Source organism: Prionailurus bengalensis, chromosome E3 (genome assembly GCF_016509475.1).
Source record: "Prionailurus bengalensis isolate Pbe53 chromosome E3, Fcat_Pben_1.1_paternal_pri, whole genome shotgun sequence".
NCBI classification, from domain to species: Eukaryota; Metazoa; Chordata; class Mammalia; order Carnivora; family Felidae; genus Prionailurus; species Prionailurus bengalensis.
In genome coordinates, this window is record NC_057357.1 from 9267914 (window position 1) to 9287500 (window position 19587).

At 53.2% G+C, this 19587-nt stretch overlaps 1 protein-coding gene across 9 annotated transcripts in view; it reads left to right on the plus strand.

Moving 5' to 3' along the window:
* The window catches only part of CUX1 (cut like homeobox 1), a 377056-nt gene that overhangs the window by 169701 nt on the left and 187768 nt on the right, over window positions 1-19587 (plus strand). For all 9 annotated transcript variants that reach the window (XM_043559788.1, XM_043559789.1, XM_043559791.1 and 6 more), the window contains exon 3: window positions 7123-7170. In XM_043559788.1, coding sequence (XP_043415723.1) covers window positions 7123-7170 — 48 coding nt within the window. The remainder of the gene's footprint in view (window positions 1-7122; window positions 7171-19587) is intronic.

Sequence of the window (19587 nt, forward strand, 5' to 3'; positions counted from 1 at the left end):
TATTTATTAAAAAAAATTTTTTTAACGTTTTTTTTTTTTTATTTATTTTTGAGACAGAGAGAGACAGAGCATGAACAGGGGAGGGTCAGAGAGAGGGAGACACAGAATCCGAAACAGGCTCCGGGCTCTGAGCTGTCAGCACAGAGCCCGACGGGGGGCTCGAACTCACGGACCGTGAGATCGTGACCTGAGCCAAAATCAGGAGCCGGACACTTAACCGACTGAGCCACCCGGGCGCCCCTCTCTAGAGCTGTTGAAACATACGTACACGCGTAAGTGCCGACACACACATCCAGCTTTAACATCTTAAGAGGTTCTTTAAGCAAGTCTGTCGCGCGACGGGACTGTTCCCGGAGGAATAATTGCGAGAATACAGCGGGTTGCGTACAGCAGGGACAGTGGAGATGAGTTTACTTCCTTTACGGTCACGATGGGAGGCTCGGCTCTCTTTGCCTTCCCAGAATGCAGCGCCAGAACTCAGGAATACTTCGGTCACCTCCTCTACTTCTCACAGCTGGTGTTTTCGTGAGGCAGGCCCAGACCCGGGTTGGCGGGGTGTGGGGTAGACAGAGGCAAGCCTGGTAAGAGGCGCCGTTCTGTGGGTTCGACTCCAGGGTGCCCGGGTCTTGTACCATCCGGACCCTGCACCAAGGCCTCTGCGTCCTCACCCCCTCTCCCTGCCTCTTCCGTCCTCCACGGTGGTTCCAGATGCCTCGGCCCCGCCACCTTTTACATTCTCTGACCCCGTCCAGTTTTACCATTTCCCCTCAGAGTTTGGGCCCATTATAAGACTCTTGAGTGACAGAGGAGTCCCCGACTCCATATCCCCATCCAGGTGGCCCCCAGATGTCATCCCTGTGCCCACACCTGGTCAAGGCGATTGACTCCTGTACAAAATCTCACCGTGGCACAGGCCTTGGAGAGCTGGGGTCACGTCCTCCTTTCTGGCTGTGGCACCTTGGACAAGTGCTCCTCCCCTGCTGAGCCTCAGCTGTCCTTATCTGTGAAATGGAGGGGTCCGTCCCTTCTGTCGGCAGGACTGTTGCGAACAGCGGTGACCCTAGCACGTCTGAGGTCCCTGCCGCAGCGCTCGGTGCGTAGGGCATGCTCAGTGAGAACTGTTGTCAACTCTGCCCGAGACCTGCTCCCCCCACCCCTTCCCACCTCTCTCCTGAGAGCTCAGAGCCCCAGCCCCTCAGCCCCTCACAGGTTGGCTTCTACCCCCAACTCCATTCAGGGGGCGCTCAGCATTCCCGGGACCTCCCTGGCGGCCAAATCCAGAGCTTTCCGCGAGCCTCACGTCTGTGATGCCGTTTGATAGAAGCGAGCACCTTCGCCCTCTCGGAACCGCCTCCTCCTGACCTCTGCTCTCCCCGCTCTCCTCCTGCTTCCCTCCATTCCTGTTCTTTCACTTCTGCCTCCGACCGGCTGAGAGAGCGAGAGCTGGCTAGCCCCGAGCCTCTCTCCCAGGAGACCCCCGATTTGTGAATCGGCCCTGGGCTGCTCCATGAGATGGGGGCTGGGGGGGGGGGTGGCACTTGACATGCGGCCGGTCCAAAGAGAGATGTGCCGAGGCGTAAAATGCCCCCCAGGTGTCATAAAGCTTAGTACCAGAAGTATCTGTTCTCTGCTAATAACTTCTATATTGATGGGGCAGGAAATGAAAATATTGGGGGGATATTCATTTCATCTGGTTCTTTTTGCTTTTTCAACATGGCTTTGGAGAGTTCTAAGTCACCTAGGATGTTGGCGCCCGGATTTTGGAGGTGGTGGGGCTGGCCTGGACTGCGGACCGGGCCCCGCAGCAGGCCCCCTCTCAACGCGCCCGGGTCTTGATGCGCTCGGACGGGGCGTTCAGCCGCTCTCTCTCTCTCTCTCTCTCTCTCTCTCTCTCCCTTGCACCCATCCCGTGTCTTTCGAGTCCCGCCTGTGTGCCTGGCCCCTGCCGTACACACAGGAGACTGAGATCAGTGCTCCTGGAAGTGCAGCCCGACGTCACGTCCGCTCTCTGGGCTGCAACCAGGCCGTGGGCTGCAGAGGGCACCGTGTGCATCAGGCCGGGCCGCACCCGCCACCCTCCCCCTGTACCCCCAGGGAGTGGGACTGACCCCTGAATGTGACTGGCTTCCTCAGTCCACCCTTTGTTTTGTTTTGTTTTGTTATTTATTTATTTACTTGGAGAGAGCGAGCATGAGCAGGGCCGGGGGGAGGGGGGGGAGAGAGAGACAGAGACAGAGAGAGAGAGAGAGAGAGAGAGAGAGAGAGAGAGAATCCCAAGCAGGCTCTGCACTGACCGTGGGCGCAATCTCGTGAACTGTGAGGTCGTGACCCGAGCCAAAATCATGAGTCGGACTCTTAACTGACTAAGCCACCCAGGCGCCCCCAACCTCTGGGGTTTTGAAGCATCCCACGCCTAGACTTCCCTGGCAAAATATCATCCAGCCCCGCTCGGGTGCTGGAGGTGCGGGATGTGGGACTGTGGGAAGGACTACAACCCATTCCCTGCCCTCAAGCAGCCCTCGGTCCGGAAGGAACAGGATCGCTCCTGCCCTTACAGACTCCCAGTGGGAAGCGACAGGAAACACATCCTGTGACGGACACCGGGGCCTGGCTGCCTCGGTTCTGCAGGCCCAGATCTAGACCCGTTGAAAGCCTTGGGAGTCCCCTCTCCAGAGTCCGAGGCCCAGCGGGTGCCTCCGGCCGTCGGACCGGCAAGGCAGGCCCGCCGCCTGCCCCCAGAGCCCCCCGACTACCTGCCGGTGGGGCGGGGGCTCAGCCATAGCTCCCTGGAAAGCCAAGGGCCGTCCCTGCAGCGGTCGTGAGATGGGCATCACGCTGAGTTCCCGTCCTCGAGCTGTTTACATCTTGCTTGTACATAGTAGATTCGCGTGGCTCTGTGGCCTCGGAGAGGGGGACTCGCCGCGCGCGTGTGAAAGCGGAGCTTGCGTGCCGCGAACCGTGCCGGTGCCGCCTCGGGAAAGTTCGCCAGCTCTTCACCTGCTGGGATGCGCACCCTAGTGCCGGGCTGCCCGGCGAGAACACCGGCGACCACAGCCGCACCTCATTAGCCCGTCACCTTCCCCGAAGTCGGCTTTTTTACAAAACCAGCAACAGACGCGCTCTCGCCATCCTCCTGTGTCTGCAGTCTGTGACCAGAGCGGTGCCGGGCGCCCGTCCTGCCTGCCTGGCCCGGCCTCGGGGACGCGGGGGGAGGGAAAGGGGTCAGCCCAGAGTCCCCGGGCTCTCCCCGCCTCCACCCCAGACCTCCGCGTCATTACCCGTGGTCGCGGGTTTCTGCCAAAGAAGCGTGGCTCGTTCCTCGCGGTCGCAACATAGGCTTTTACCCCTGACCCTGCCCGGGACCCAGAGGTGATCTCCCCTCGTTCCTCGCCCTTTTCGTCCTCTGTGCTGCGTCCTCCCGAGAGGGACACGGGCTAAGTGAGACAGTGTCGTAGTAGGGTCTCCTGTGGCTGCACCGCGGACCTGCTGGCTCAAAACATCAGAAACTCCTCATCCAACAGTGCCGGGGATCAGAAGGCCAACACTGGTGCCACGGGGCTGAAGCCAGGTGTTGGCAGAGCTGTATTCTCTCAGAAGCTACAGGGAGGGGCGCCTGGGTGGCTCAGTCAGTTAAGCGTCCGACTTCGGCTCAGGTCATGATCTCGCGGTCCGTGAGTTCGAGGCACGCGTCGGGCTCTGTGCTGACAGCTCAGAGCCTAGAGCCTGCTTCCGATTCTGTGTCTCCCTCTGTCTCTGCCCCTTCCCTGCTCATGCTCTGTCTCTCTCTGTCTCAAAAATAAATAAACATTAAAAAAAAAAAAAAGAAGAAGAAGAAGCTCCAGGGAGAATCATTCTCTAGGCGCCTGCAGCTTCCCAGGCCGCCTGCGCCTCTTGGCGTCCACCCCTGTCATTCTGACCCCCGCTTTCACCGTCACACCCTCTCGGGCTCTCACCCCCCTTCCTCCCTCCTGCCTCCGGCTCGCTTGGGATCCAGGCGCGTCTCCCAGACTCAGGGCCCCCGACTGCCATCTGCAGAGTCCCTTTTACCACGTAGCCTAATAGAGCCACAGGTCCCGGGGATCAGGACGTGGGCGTCCCTGGGGGCCGATAGTGGGCCTAGCACAGATGGCCTTATTTATTTAGGAAGAGCCTGGTGAAGAGTCTGATTGGTTTTGGTCGTCGAACTTGGCGCAAAAACACGGAAGATGATGCATTTCCACCTCCACATGAGCGGGCTGCATTTGCAAAGGATCAGGGTCTTTGGATGCTGAGGAGTTAATTCAGCAGGTGGCAGAGAGGTCCCCCAGCCTGTGGCAGGGGCATGCCGTGGACGGTGGCCCTGGGGAGCGCTCCACCCGTGTCCTGGGGAGGAGTGAAAGCGCGGACTTCTCCACGGAAATACTGGCGTCACCCGTAGGGATGCAACTTAGAGGAAGACGTATAATTAAAAGGGAAACCGGATACTTCTTGATCAGATACCTTGGCGGGGTTACAATCCAGAATAACGTGGGTTAGCTGTGTCTGGCCCAGAGCTGATGGTACAGCCCCGACTCATGGCCGACTCTGCAGTGAGGGAGGTGCTCCGCGTCTGGCATCTGGCACGATGGCCGCCAGCCTCCCGTGGCTGCCGAGCACTTGAAAGGTAGCTCCTGCCACCGAGGAACTGAATTCTTAAATTCAGTTGCTTTAAGTGACGATTCAGGCGGGGGCGAGGGTTCCTCAGGGTCCTAACCTGGGTTCTGGGGGGAGGCTTTAGGAAGGCCACGGTGGGGTGATTTGCCGGGCAGTATCCCTGAGGGAAGCATCGCTCGCTTTCCTCAGATTCTCGGAAGGCCTCACGACCCAGGAGGGGTAGGGGCCCTGGTCCAGAGGAAAACCACCGAGGACGCTGGAGCACTAAATACCCGGAGCCGCCCTTGCTGATAGTGCTCCCTAATAGTGCTCGGCTCGGCGAGTGAGTGAGGTGGGTCCGAGCTTATGACCGAAGGGCCCTTTGGCTCAGGTGCTTGGCTAAAGGAGCACAAAACGCTGTCAGTCAGTCGCTGAAAGAGCGAGCAGGTGCCAGACGTGCAGCTGACAAGGACGGCTCACCTCGGGGCGGGGGGGGGGGGGGGTGGCGAGCAGGCCCAGGGCCGGGCTACTTAGACCACCCCAGCACCCCAGCGCGGGAGAGGCCGGGCGCTCAGCCCCCACCCCTTCCGGGGTCCGTGAATTCCCTCCTCATCCACCTTCAAGTGATGCTTGAAAATCCCGATGCCAGAAAAGGCTGTCCTCTGTGCACTCCGATCGATTTAGGATAACTCTAAATTTGCTAGAGGGGCACCCGGGTGGCTCAGTCGGTTAAGCAACCGACCTCGGCTCGGGTCACGATCTCGCAATTTGTGGGTTCGAGCCCCGCGTCAGGCTCTGTGCTGACAGCTCGGAGCTGGAGCCTGCTTCAGATTCTGTGTGCCCCTCTCTTCCTCGTGGTCTGTCTCTCAAAAATAAATAAAATAAATATAAAGTAAATAAAAAAATAATAAAATAAATTTAAAAATAAGTAAATAAATAAATAAATAAATAACTTTTTAAAAATTTGCTAGAAAGCTTTTCCCTGAATGGTAGTGGCGATGTTACTCATAATAATAAAAAGTCGTTCATACTATTAAGTACTTGCCGTGTGTCAGGAGCCACTACCCATGTGGATTACACTTGATCCCCTCTTCGGGGAGGCCATCGTGACCCTTGAGCATGTGGAGCTGAGAAAACTGAGCTTTGGGAGGCGAACCGGCATCCCGAGCTCCCGTGGATGGTGAGTGGCGGGGCCAGAATTTGGAATCAGGGCCCCCGCCTTCTGCCTCCGCCTTCCGGATGTGGTTCTGACCTAGGAGCTGTGGACAGACATCCAGACCCTTCCTTTGCTTGGTAGCGCCCGTAGGTTCGACAACGGCCCGGCTCAGCGGTTTAGAGGTGGCGAGAGCCCAGACGGGCACATTGGCAGCTGACCTACAAAGATCCTGCCTGCCTTCCCGGCTCGGACGCCACTTCCTCTGTGAAACCACTCCTCACCTCCCTTAATCTGAATTGACCCTTCCTCTGTGTTCCCCCCCCCCCTCCATGCCCGGGGCTCCTGACAGAATGCTTTGCCTTCTTCTTGTGTTCTGGATTGGTTGGCACATGTCCAGTCCTCACCGGTCTAGTCAGTGTCCGTTGGCGTGTGCTTAAGGCCCGGAACCCGGAAATACGCGGATACCTGGCTTTGGTCCAGACTTACTAAATCCGATCTGGCGCGTAGGTCGGGCTCAGTGAACACCTCAGATGTCCGTGCCTCACGTCATTGACTTGTCAGTACAACTGACACGACGTCGTGGGAGTCAGAGGCGTCCGGTGTGTTGGTTCGGCACGTTTGTATTTTGCCCCGTCGTTGCTGTAACGGCACGAGCTACCGCCTTTATCGCATCGCGTGATTGTCATTTCCTTGTTGCGTTGAGAACAGTTCAGATCTAGTCTCCCCGCAGCTTTGAAGTTTACGATACAGTGGTGTTGACGATAATCGCTATGTTGTGCCGCAGCCAGTTATTTCATTTCAAAGAGAATCTTCTCGAGGAGACTCATACTGACTTCCCTCTGGGCTGTTCCATCGTCTTAAAATGTGGGCTGGTGTCTTGGGATGAAATTTCCACTGACCCTGTCAGACATGGCTTCCAAACAGATGTATCTCCTAGTGAGTGACAGCGCTCTAAGGCAACAGCTAAAATGCGACACGGGGACCCCAGATCCTTTTCAGACACCTTTTCAGTCCAGTCTACACCGTTAACTCCTGTTTTATGCTAAGCAGGTTACCTCAGACCCATACGAGCAAAAACTTGCATCCCTAGCGCGTTGGGGGGTGAGGTGCGTCTAACCTGGACGGGGTAGAAATAAAATCTAATGGTATTCTCGAGGAAGTTCATTTAAACGACAGAGCGCCAGTCGGCGTGATTTATGTTGTCCGAAGGAAACGGACAGGGGAGGGACCAAGATTGCTTTATCTAGTGGCAGTCATCACTGAATTCAAAGCTGTTTTGATAGGAGGACTTAACGAATGTTTCCCTTCTCTTTCCTTCTCCATGGCTGTTTCCTGACGCACCCCTCTCGCTCCAGGATTTGCGCAAGCAGGTAGCGCCGCTGCTGAAGAGCTTCCAGGGGGAGGTAAGCATTTATGTTTATTTTATACCCTGAGCCACCCTTCGTAGTTCATCGTGCTTTCTTTTTATTCTCATTAAGTAAATGCCATTGACAGAAGGGGCTTGCCCAGATGGAACCCTCCCAGCCGCACTAACTCAATGTCATGTGGATTTTGTGCTTCCCGGTGTGATGTTTCCACTGGGTCCTCCATTAAAGCCCGCGTGGAAAGCGAAGCCGTGTCCGCAATGGAAGAAGGTGTGGTGGATCCAGGGGCGAGGCGGCCTGTGCACGTCCCACAGTGGACTGAGTTTGTCCACACCGCGGCCTCTGGGAGCCTGCACGTTCTCAGGCTCACTGGTTCCCGGAGTTAGCCTGGGGCTGCAGCCGCCAGGAGGCCTCCTGTGTGGGGAGGATGCAGTGGGGCAGGCCGGTGCCTTCGCGCCCAGCTACTGAGGGAAGAGGGATCTTCACTTGCTTGAGGCTGGCAACAGCCACGAGGAGTCCATTTGGGCTCAGTATAAGCAAGAGCTCTCTGTCGGGTCCTTCCAGACGGGGACCGCGCCGTCTGGCAAGATGGCGGACAGCCCTTGGAGACGTGAGCGGTCAAGGTGGGTGACGCTCCAGCTCCTTCATGGCCCTTTGTGTGGTCCCGGTGAATTTGAGAACACCGGGAATTTTGTGATGGTTGCAGAGTTACCCGTTCCCAGCTCTTCGCTTCTCCCGTTGGAATGATGGCAGCAGTGGTAATACTGAGGAGAGGGGACAAGACTTTTTCAGAGCCCTCCAGAGAACCCAGATTGGTAGGATCGTGGGATTCTATTTTTGGGCCACTTCCCGATGCCCAGAGAACGCGGGGAGGGGGCCGGACCTGCGCAAGTGAGACGGCAGGTTCAGGGCGGGCCTTCTCGGCCCCGCAGCAAAGGAGGCCGGCATCCCGGGCCCGGGGCTCCAGAGGAGGGGGCGGGGGCTGCCCTTTGGCAGATTCTCCAGGTGACCGCAGAGGGCAGGAAGCAGCGGGCACCGTTGGCACTGCCGAAGGTTTCAGGAGGGACGCAGCAGAGGGCCCTTCTCTGCTCACCATCTCCTGCCGCAGGAAGCCCTCCCGCGCTCGGCTCCCCGAGGCTCAGAGGCTATCACTGTCCCAGGGCTGGAAGGACACGAACTGCCTTTCTTCAGAACTGCATCTCCGAGCCTCGTTTTCTGAGCAAGACTGTCACCTTACACCTGCCCACATTGATCTGATCTCTTCTTTTCCCTGTTCAGCGGCTTTCGTGAGGCCCGGTGGCTTAGTATTTCTGCAGCCACAGCAGCTCAGGGTGCCGTTTTGGGGGTGTTTGCTTGTTTCTCCTTCTTTCTGAAAAATTTCCAATCCACCTAAAAGCGGAGAGGCTAGTGTGACAGGCACGCGTACGCCCTCTACCCAGCCTCGCCGCTTGCTGCCATTTTGCTCCCCCTGCCCTTTTGAGGTGGCCCCGCTCTGTGCCCCTAAACACATCCATGCTTATGTCTCCTAAAAGTAAGGTGCCCCGGTAATACCACAGTAACCCTGAGTATCTCACCCGGGAAAGTAACGCGCCACGATACCTAATATTTGGTCCCAAATCTATCTCCCAGTTATTCCCAAAATGTCTTTTATAACTGCCCTGCCCTTGAACCGGGGTTCAGTCAGGTTCATGCATTGGATTGGGGATGGGTGGGTGTATGTATGTATATGTATATGCGTGTGTGTGTGTGTGTGTGTGTGCGCGCGCGTGTGTACGTATATGTATACATCCACGTATATATACGTACACACACACACACACACACACACATATCTCTCTTTTAATATAAAACACTGCCTCTACACCCTGTCATTTTTTTTTTTTTTTAATTTTTTTTTTTTCAATGTTTTTATTTATTTTTTTGGGACAGAGAGAGACAGAGCATGAACGGGGGAGGGGCAGAGAGAGGGAGACACAGAATCGGAAACAGGCTCCAGGCTCCAGGCTCCGAGCCATCAGCCCAGAGCCTGACGCGGGGCTCGAACTCACGGACCGCGAGATCGTGACCTGGCTGAAGTCGGACGCTTAACCGACTGCGCCACCCAGGCGCCCCTACACCCTGTCATTTTTAAGAATTTAACACACTTGGGTCACCCGGGTGGCTCAGTTAGTTAAGCATCCAACTTCAGCTCAGGTCATGATCTCACGGTTTGTGAGTTCGAGCCCCGTGTTGGGCTCTGTGCCGACAGCTCAGAGCCTGGCGCCTGCTTCAGATTCTGTGTCTTCCTCTTTCTCTGCCCCTACCCCCTCCTGCCTGCGCTCGCTTGCATGGTCTCTCTCTCTCTTTCTCACTCAAAAATAAAATAAACATTAAAAAAATTTTTTTAAAAAGAGAATTTAACACACTTATTATAGATTGCCCCACATTCTGGATGGGGTAATGGCTGTGGTTCTGGATATATTAATTTTGAAATGCCTGAGAGACATCCAGATTTCTTATCTGCCTATTTTTTAAAAGGCTATTGGAAAAATAAATATTTTTATAGCACCGCTAATATTTACCAAGCCTCTGCTAATTGCTCTGTTTATGTGAAATAATCTGTGCTTTCTAGTAAGCTAATTTGAGTAGAAAGGGCTAAGTGCTGCTTGTTTCTGAAGAAAGAACTCTCCTAGCAGAGGGCAGCTGCAGACGGGGACCACATGTACAGGGTCAGTTTTCCAACGAGTAAGGCCAGAAGGCAGCAAGCCTTGGTGCTCCAATGAAGCAGGATCCATTCGGCCTGTGTTTCTACAAAGCTGCCCTCTCTAATCAGAGGATTGCTTTCGTATCCTTTGTCAGTGTTCGTGGCACGCGATTTTATTTATTGGATATATCCTTGGAGTGTATCCCCCAGTGCTGGAGTTTCCCCTGGAACAGCATATGGTGTTGGTGAGAACACGTTCTTTGCCTTTGAATTTGTGTAGATCACTTTGCTGGTGGAGGTCCCCGAAAGAAAAAAACCAAAGAACGAGATAAAGTGTTCGGACAACTAGACATTCATGTTTCCGTGGTGTGTCGGACTGTCCTGAGAGACGTTAGCCTGGCCAGAGGACCGTCACCCCCTTCAGTGTTTCCTGGTGGTCCTCCGTGTAAATCCAGGCACCTTCCAGGCAGATGAGACCCGCACGCTTGGGCGGCCGCTTGCCTTTCTAGACTCTTCTCACTCCTAACCCCTATCGCTGGATACACGCCATTCTGAATTTCTGTCAGGCCCTGGTGTTTGGGGCATCCTCGCCGGCCCCCGGGCCTTGGCACAGGCAGAACCGCTTCCTTACCTGGCTCCTTCAGCTTGGGCGCCCCTTCCTCAAGGAAGGTGTCCCCTGAGCCCCAAATGATAGGCCACGCCCCTTCCACACGTGTTCCCGTTGCACCCACATGGCTTCGACACGTTTGTCGTCGTGCCTGAGCACCGCCTGTCCCTTTGTCCCTCGTCCTCTTTAGCCTGTAAAACGTGTGAGGGCAACCACTGTGCCTGGGCTTGCTGGCCGTTGTTTCCCAGCACCGGGCACAGCAGAAGCTCAAAAGTCTCGAGGCTTTCAACAGTGGCTACGGAATAGATGATGGAGCAGTAAGGTTCCTCTGGAGGTGGTTTTTAAAACATTTTGCCTCCATCCTCTCGTCAGGTTGTGTTGTATTGATAAGGAAAAAGGTACGCCGGAAAGTCTGCTTGGAACATACCTTTAAAAGAAATGAGGGGCGCCTGGGTAGCTCAGTCAGTTAAGCACCTGACTCTTGATTTCAGCTCAGGTCCTGATCTCACAGTTTGTGGGATCGAGCCCCACATTGGGCTCTGCACTGACAGCAGAGAGTCTGCTTGGGATTCTCTCTCCTTCTCTCTCTCTCTGCCCTGCCCTGCCTCTCCCCAGTGTGTTCTCTCTCTCTCTCTCTCAAAATGAATGAATAAAACTTAAAAAAAAAAAAAGAAAAGAAAAAAGAAACTAGTAAATAACTGTATTTATACAGCTGGTTGAATAGTAGGGAATACTATGGATCGTAATGGTCACTCAGAGTTATTATAACAAAGTCTTCACATTTCACTCCCTGAAATTTGACTGACTGATTGACTGATTGATTGCTATACCTAAGTTTGTGTGTTTCACGAGCCTGGCCAACAGATCAGTGTGGGGAAGGGGAATAACCTAGATGGTCGATCCAATTTAAGACTTATCTTAATCTAGTAATTTAGACAGTCCCTTCAGTAAAGTGACCCACTCTCTAGGAAAGTGCTAAGTCTTGTAACTTGTCTCCCCCTCTCCGTGCTTCGCTCCCTGACCGGGGTCCTGGTATAAAAGGTTGAGCTGGGAAGGAGTGGCCTTAGAGCCTACTCCTCTTGGCCGTCGGGGAGCCGGATGCTTAAGCCAGGTGTTCTCAGAGAAGAAAATCCTCTTAGGAAATAACTTAGGTGCTTGTATCAGAAAGGAAATGAAAGACTGAAACTCTGTGAGCTCAGCATCTAGCTTAAAAAGTTAGAGAAGTACAACAGAATAAACTCGAAACAGGAAGAAGGAAATAACAAATATAAATAATAATAAAAATATAATAATAACAATAATAATAATAAAAAGACCGAAGAGAGAAACAGCCCCAAAACTGGTTCTTTGAAGAGGCTACTACAATAGACAACCCACCTTTCTTCCTAAATCAAGAAAGAAAATGTTAGTAATGGAAATAGGGATAATGTTGCAGCTGCAGCAGCGATTAAAAAGATAGTAAGGGAATATTACAGTCAATTTCATGCCAATAACATTTTAAAACCTAGACAACATGGACACATTTCCGGAATACCAGAATGCACTAAAGCTGATTAAAGAAGAAGTAGAAACCCTGAGTAGCCTTGTAACTATTACAGAAGTATTGCCATCAGGTATGGGTGCTTTTAGGGAGTGTTCTGTCCGTCATCCGTGAAACAGACACGTTCTAATCTTTTGCAGTCTCCTTTAGAAAGTAAAAAAAGAAAGAACACTCCCTAACTCTTTTTGCGAAGCTAGCGTCACCTTGATACCCAAACCGGTAAAGGATAGTACAAGAAAAGAAAATTCAAAGTCAGTCATATTTATGAACAGATATCCAGAAGTCCTTAAAAGAGTATTCACAAATGGAATCCATCAAGTTCCATGTATGTCAAGAATACCGTTTGGTTTAACATTAGAAAAAGGTATTAGTGTATATTAATGTCATTAGCAGATTAAAGAAAAAATTATCATAATAGTTCTAGGAAAAGAATTTGATAAAATTCAGCATCCATTCATGATTTCAAAACAAAACAAAACAAAACAAAACAAAACTACCAGCCAACTGATATAGAGGAGAATGTCTTTAATCTGGGGAAAAGCATTTGCCAAAAGCCTATGTCGATCATTATGTTCTGTGATATTAAAAAAAAAATCCCTTAAAAATCAGGAGCAAGAAAAGAATGTGTACTATTACTGCTTTTATTTGACATTGTCCTGGAAGTCTTAGCTAGCATGGGAGGCAAGAAAGAGATCAAGTATTGTCAGAGAAGGAACAGAACTGTCATTTTCCAAGTGAGCCTCAATTATTAAACAAGGTTGCTAGATACAAAATCAATATGCAAAAGAAATGACATACTTCTACATGGACAGCAAACTGAGAAACGACACAACTAGAGTTAGCCACAAAAAATAAAGCCTACCTAGAAGTAAAGATAATAATGCATAGGAACTAACTCTTCCTGGAGAAAAAAGGAGATCATTTATTTCACATGAAAGACATTAAAGAGGACTTAAATGGAGAGAGAGAGAGAGAAAGTATTCAAGGATAGAAATTCTCACTATTATTAAAGATGATCAATTTCCCTCAAGTCGATTAGAGGGAGTCATTGTCATTCCAATCAAAATGCCAATAGTACTTTTCAGAAAACTTGAAAAACGAATTCCAGAAGTGATAAAGCAAGAACAAGTGGTCAGTAATGGTGAAGGTCGTATTAAATACGAACAAGATGGGACACCTTGGTGGCTCGGTCAGTGAAGCATCTGATGTTTCAGCTCAGGTCGTGATCTCATGGTTTGTGAGCTCGAGCCCAGCATCGGACTCTACCGTCAGCATGGAGCCTGCTTCAGATCCTCTCCTGCAGAGATCCTCCCTGTCTCCCTGCCCCCCCCTCCTTCTCTCTCTCTCAAAAATCAATAAACATTTAAAAGAGAGCAGAGCAAAATGGAGGCTTTGCCCTGCCAGATGATGATGACAGCTACAGTGATTGGCACAGGGATAAATATAAATACAGTAATGGGACGAAATAAAAGATCAGGAACTGACATCTGCACCCACAGAAGCCACGAGTATTGCAGAGATGGGAGTGTAGATCGGTGAGGTAAGGGTGGATTTCTCAGTAATGGTTCCCCCAATAATCGGTTACCTTTTTGCAATTAAGTGAGATCCATACCTCACACCGTATGCAAACACAAAATACAGGTGAAGACTTAAGGCAACACTTTAAGCCTTTTAGAAGAAAATATAGATAATGATGACTTTGGGTTGGGGAGGATTTCTTACATAAGAAACCGTAAAGGAAGAAATTGTTACATTTAACCGCATTAACATTTTAACGTATAAGTTTTTTGTTTTTTGTTTTTTTAATGTTTGTTTATTTTTGAGAGAAGGTGGGGGAGGGGCAGAGAGAGAAGGAGACACAGAATCTGAAGCAGGCTCCAGGCTCTGAGCTGTCAGCACAGAGCCAGATGGGGGGCTCGAACCCACACACTGTGTAGGAAAATGCTCCACCTTTCTGAAGACATTTTACAGCATCTGTTGGAAACTTGTAATAAAGATTCAGACTTACGTAAAGACCGAATGTCTCTGACATGAACAGTGCTCCCCAGGGCCAGACTGAATAGGTCATGGGTGGGGGGAGGGATCTTTGGCCGCGAGTCACAAACCAGGAGGAGACAGTTGCCACACACTTAGGTAACAAAGGATTAATATTCAGAAAATATTTTAAAATTTGGCCCGTTAATAAGAAAAAGTCATAGGAAAAGGGGACAAAAGCCACGAACGGCATCCTCAGAGGGGGAAATCAGAATGGTCACTAAGTATATGAAAAGATACCCAGCCTTATGAGCAGAAAAACGCAAATTCAAATGATTTCATCGCAGCTTCCTCCTATCTGCCAGGTTGGCCAAACTCCAAAACTCAAGATAGGAGTGTAAATTGTGTAGCCATTCTGGAGACCAGTCTGGCATCAGATACTAAAGCTTAGGAAGCACGTTCACCTTGACACAGCAGTTCCACTCCTAAGAATATGTCCTAAATAAGCCGAAACGTGGGCCCCAGGAAGCACGTTCAGGAGTGTTGGAAATGAGTAAGCAAGCAGACACAGCCCACTTTCCATCAGCAGTAGAAAGAATTACGTCAAGCACGGTACATCCATACGATGGAATACAGCGTAGCAAGAGAAAGTTAACGACGTGAAAACGCGCACTACCACGCTGACGTTGTTCAGGGGTACGTGTGTCCCTTTATGACATAGTGAAACCGTAAAGGAAGAGTTAAACAGGAAATTCAGAATAGAGGTTATCATAGCGAGGCACAGGCGAAGTTTCAAAGGTCACGGAAGCGTCCCTACTCCCAGGTGCTCGTTTTGTTAATTATACCCGATGTATTCTTTTGTAAGCATGAGCTGTTTCTTTGGAGAAGAAATAATCGCCCTTAGAAGGCGGTGGCTGCGTGATTACAGTTTTGCACGGGAGGAACCAAGTATCCTCCCTCCCCTTTGCATTTTGTCCATGATGAATTTTCCTCTCCCGGCAAGTGGGTGCTTCTGGGGAGGCCGTGCACCTGGGAGGGCCCGGGGGGAAAGCACAGTTGTGAATGGTGTTCGCCAAGACGTTTGTGGGACACCAAGCAAGTCAAGTGCTGTGTGCTAAGTGCTTTCCAAGCACGTGCTCACACCGTCTACACGGCACTGGAAAGGCTCTGCCCCTTCCTCAAATACCGGTCCCTCCACGTGGGCTCTGGAACCCTCCTCTCTTGCCCTCACAGGAGCCACAGCCCTGCGGGGACCCCTGTCCTGGGTCTTCAGTCTCTGCTCATCTGCATTCTGTAAGCACTAGTATGTTCCATCTTGAGACAGAGTGAGTGGGCAAGTGCCTCCCTTGTCCCCAAGCTGTCGCCTTCTTTTTTTTTCTTTTAATTTTCTGTTAAAGTTTATTTATATTGAGAGAGACAGAGAGAGTGCGAGTGGGGATGGGGCACAGAGAGAGGGAGCATCTCAAGCAGGCTCCGCACTGTTAGTGCCAAGGCCGACGCGGGGCTCAAACGCTCACAAACCGTGACATCACGACCAGAGCCGAAATCGAGAGTCAGACGCTTAACCAACTCCTGGCGCCCCTGTCTCCCAACCTTGTTGGCCAGGCTTCTCCAGAGAGCTGTCTCCACCCCCGTGTGCCCATTACTCTCGGACCCACCCCGGTCTGGCGTCTGCCCCCTCTCCCTTGACCCCTGTGGTCCTCGGCTCTCTCATGTCAGGGACATTCAGGCCTCCTGGCAGCTCCTCTCCATGTGTTCCCTTTTGACATCGCACGATATCATGCCTTCCAGACTTTCCGTCTACTTCTCTGCCTATTGATTTTTAGTCTTCTTGGGCAGCTCCTCTGCATTCAGACCTCTGAATGACGGTGTCCTGTGCTGTACGATCTCCCGGGACCCGTCTGCTGGAAACTCACACGTCTGTCTCTAACTCGGTCTTCTCCTTTGTGTTCCAGGCTCACGAGACTGCCTCTTGCATATTACCCCTTAGGTATTACACCGGAAAGGACTCTTCGCCCACAGCCCTCCCGTCTCCAGCTCCCATACCTGCTGGGGTCTCTGGCTGCCTCCTTTCCCTTCTCAGCAATGGCTCCGCGGTCCGCTCGGCAGCCTCGGCTGGAAATCTAGGACACCCGCTCCCTCCCGTCCACCTCACTCGCCATCCTTCCTCCCGCCGTCCTCATCTGCTCATCTTACCATCCCTACTCCCCACAGCGCGTCCAAAGCCATCGTTTGCCACTGAGACCCCTGTTCTCTGTTCCGGCCCCTGCCCACTCCACCCCCACCTTAGCTCCACGCATCAGCCAGGAGCGGGTCCCTTCCTGCTTACTGCCCTTCTGTGGCTCCACTGCCTTTGAGGCAAGCACGGAACCCCGACCTCAGCCTTCAGGGTGCCTGGCCTGGCTACGTCCTGCCCTCCACCCAGCCCCGTCTTACTCGCTTTTTGGTGCTTTCTTCAGGTGTCATGCCATCAAGAGGTCCCTGCCTGCCAGTCCAAACCAGGGTGTTCTAACTCTTCCTCTTGTAGCACCTTGTCCCTTTGTCCGGAGCGCTTTTCTCATTGTCTTTGTGGGTTTGTCTGTGTCCACCACTCTCTCCAGACTTTCTGTGTCTGCGTGGCCTTGTAGACCCACTGCCTGGCCCTAGCGAGCATGCAGTAGGTGTCCACTAGATGGGCGAGGGCCAGGGGGCAGCACTATCCTTATTTCACAGAGGGCAAAGCTACGCCCAGAGAGGAAAAGTACCCACCCAGAGTCGCACGGGTGGTCACGGCAGGGCTGAGACCCACGTTGGTACCGTCCGATACTGCTCGGGGAACAGGGAGGGGGCACCTGCCCTCCATCATCTCAGTCACCCTCCCCGGTCGTTGATAAGGACCTCGGGCGTTGGTGCCGCGTAACGTGCTTTGCAAGTATCCCTCCGGCCCCCCTCTTCTGACCAGCCCCTCCTGTGTGGATTCTGCCCGCCGTGCTGTGTCTCACACTTACATAAATACCCCCGCGTGCAGACGCTTTGCCACAACTTGATCTGTAGTCCTGGGAGGAGTGGGGGGCCCTGGTTAACTGAAGACGGGGGCTTCACGCCTGTGTCCCCTGCTCCATGGCCCACACGGACGGCCAAAATCATCTTTTGAAACTTGCCGTCCTCCCGAAGGCCCACTGTGTGCGTGACCTACCGACAGTACTCAGAGCCGCGGCCGGGCCGTGTGAAACTCCACACCGCCTCTCTGATACCTGTTTATTTCTTCATGCGGTGAAACCCCCTGAGTATGTACAGCTCGGGGCCAACCGGGAGCCAAGGATATAACCCTGGATACAGTTGACAAAGCCCCTGCTACCTTGAACCCCACGTTCCGGGGAAGGGAAGCGTAATAAAGATGAGGAGTGATGTCAGATGGCGACGAGCTCGGGGCTGGGGAAGGAGCGTGAGGCAGAGCAGGCCGAGCAGGGGCGGTGCTCCCGGTGCGCGGAAGGCTGAGGGGGCGAGGGAGGGAGGAAGGCCAGAGCACTCGGAGGCCCCCGAACACCCTTGGGAACCATTTGCCATCCACCAGTAGCTGAAATGGATTAACGGTGGGTAAATATTCTATGAATTCGTTAAAAGGAACTGAGAGTTTTGAGGGTGTTCTGTAGCCAGTGTCTGTGGCCCTGTTACATACTTAAGCTTTTAGATCTAAAGGCCATGTCTAAATAAAGCCAGAACGTCCAAAGACTTTATTCCAGAGAACATTTCCCAGGGACTTGGAAGGCCCTGGGAGTTGGCCCCGGGCACCGCCGCTCACTCTCCGGTAACCTCGGGCAGCTCAGGCCTCCTCCGCCTGACTTCGCTCATCTGTAAAATGAGCGGGTGGGCGGGATGGTCGGCGAGAAGCCCCGTAGCTCTGAAGTCCAGTATGACTCGGCGGACTAACCCTTGGGTCGACCGTCGTCAGCAGAATAGAAGAGGACATTTGTCAGCAGTTAGAGCCGCTCAGAAATGGAATGAGCTGTCCTCCAAGGTAGTGAGTTTCCTGTCGCTAAGAGTGTTCAAACAGGGCCAGAGGCCCAAGGTCAGGGAAGCCCAAGGTCAGCTCTTACCCATTCGTCCTTCGGGCCCCGTCATGCCTACACTTAGCGAGGGCTGCGCTGAGTGCCGGGGGCGGGACTGTGTCGGAAAGTTGGACCGGACTCTGGTTCCCCAGGCGGGTCCTCAGAGGGGCCAACGGGGCTGCATGAGAATCACCCACGTGCTCCCAGAAATTCTGCTCCCCGGGCTCCTCCCACCGAGGTTCTGGTTCAGCTGCCCGGGGCAGGGCCCGAGAAGCTGGAACTGGACAGAGTCCACGCGTGGTTCTCCTGCATGGCTGCCCACTGGGCTGGGTTCCCTGCGCGGGTGCCTCCCCTCCGGGTTACGCTCTGTGGCGCTGCCCGCTCGAGCACCTGAGACTGGCGGGGAGGGGGCTCCGTGATTCAGCTTGCAGTCTTTCTGGGCTTTCGGTCCGTGGCTTCTGCTCCGGCCAGACTGGTCCGTCTACCGCCCCTGAGCATGCCCCTGTGGTTTCCCGCCTCTGACCTTCTCCTAAAGTCACGGCCTCGGCTATTGGAACCTTCCGCCGTTCCTCACCTAGAAACACCACGTCCCTCCTTAAAGACCTGAGCGTCTGCCTCCTTCGTTCCTCTTCCTGCCGCCCCAGCCTGAGCTTCTAGCTTTTTCCTTCTCTTCGACTTCATACCCTCTTCCTGGCCTTACCGAACCGTCCTTCCCCTGTTACTGAGTACTCCTCGAGTGCTGTGTGCCAGGCTCCCTGCCAGGTTCCTGAGTGACCCACAGGAGCAGCAAGGCCGCTTCTCCCCCCCGGGGAGACGGCAGGGCCATCTGTGAGTTGGGACCCCGTGTCCCGGACAGGTGAGCGTGGAGCAGACCGGGCACCCCCGAGGACACTGGCAGGCGCCGGCTGTCCGCTTTCCCCGGGGGGACCTTGTTTCTCACCCCACACGGCCATCGTCGGACTTGTAGGCCTTTTCACGTGCGTTGGTAGTTGTGGCCACGGTGGTGACGGCGACAGTGTTTTAATGACCTCACGGCGCGGTCCGAAGACCGGGTGCACACGGTGTCTTCCTGGAGGCTCCCTCCGTGACGGCTCAATTAGGGGAGCGGTAGGGCTGTGGTTCAATATTCAGGCCAGCTTCCTAATTGAAAACACATTTTCCCCTCCGAAGCTGCAGCTGGTTTGCTTCTGCTCATGCAGAAAAGGATATAACCTTGCCTAACATAGGAAATGAACGGTTGAGAGAGAAGCCAAATTCAATTTCAGTCAGATATGTTGAGGCTAAGCCCGTGATCTATGGAAGCAGGGGAGCGAGCCGTGTGCATGTGGAAAGGGGCGCACTCAGCAGTCCATTAATCACGGCCGCCCGCCCGGCGCTGCCGCCACCGCGTGGGCCTCTGCGCCGGGGCCGCCCCTCCGACGGGGCTGGACCGCAGCCAAGCACTCCAGAAGTTAACCTCTTAAAGACCCGGAGCTGCTTTCTGTTGAATAAATGTAATTTTGTGGTCAGACATAAATGCTTGTGATGTAGCAGGAGCTTTGAAAACAACAGTGAGCCAAAGCTATTACAAATTGCTCTGCGTTGTGGAAGTCAACAGCATACATCAAAACTCCGAGTGTATGGC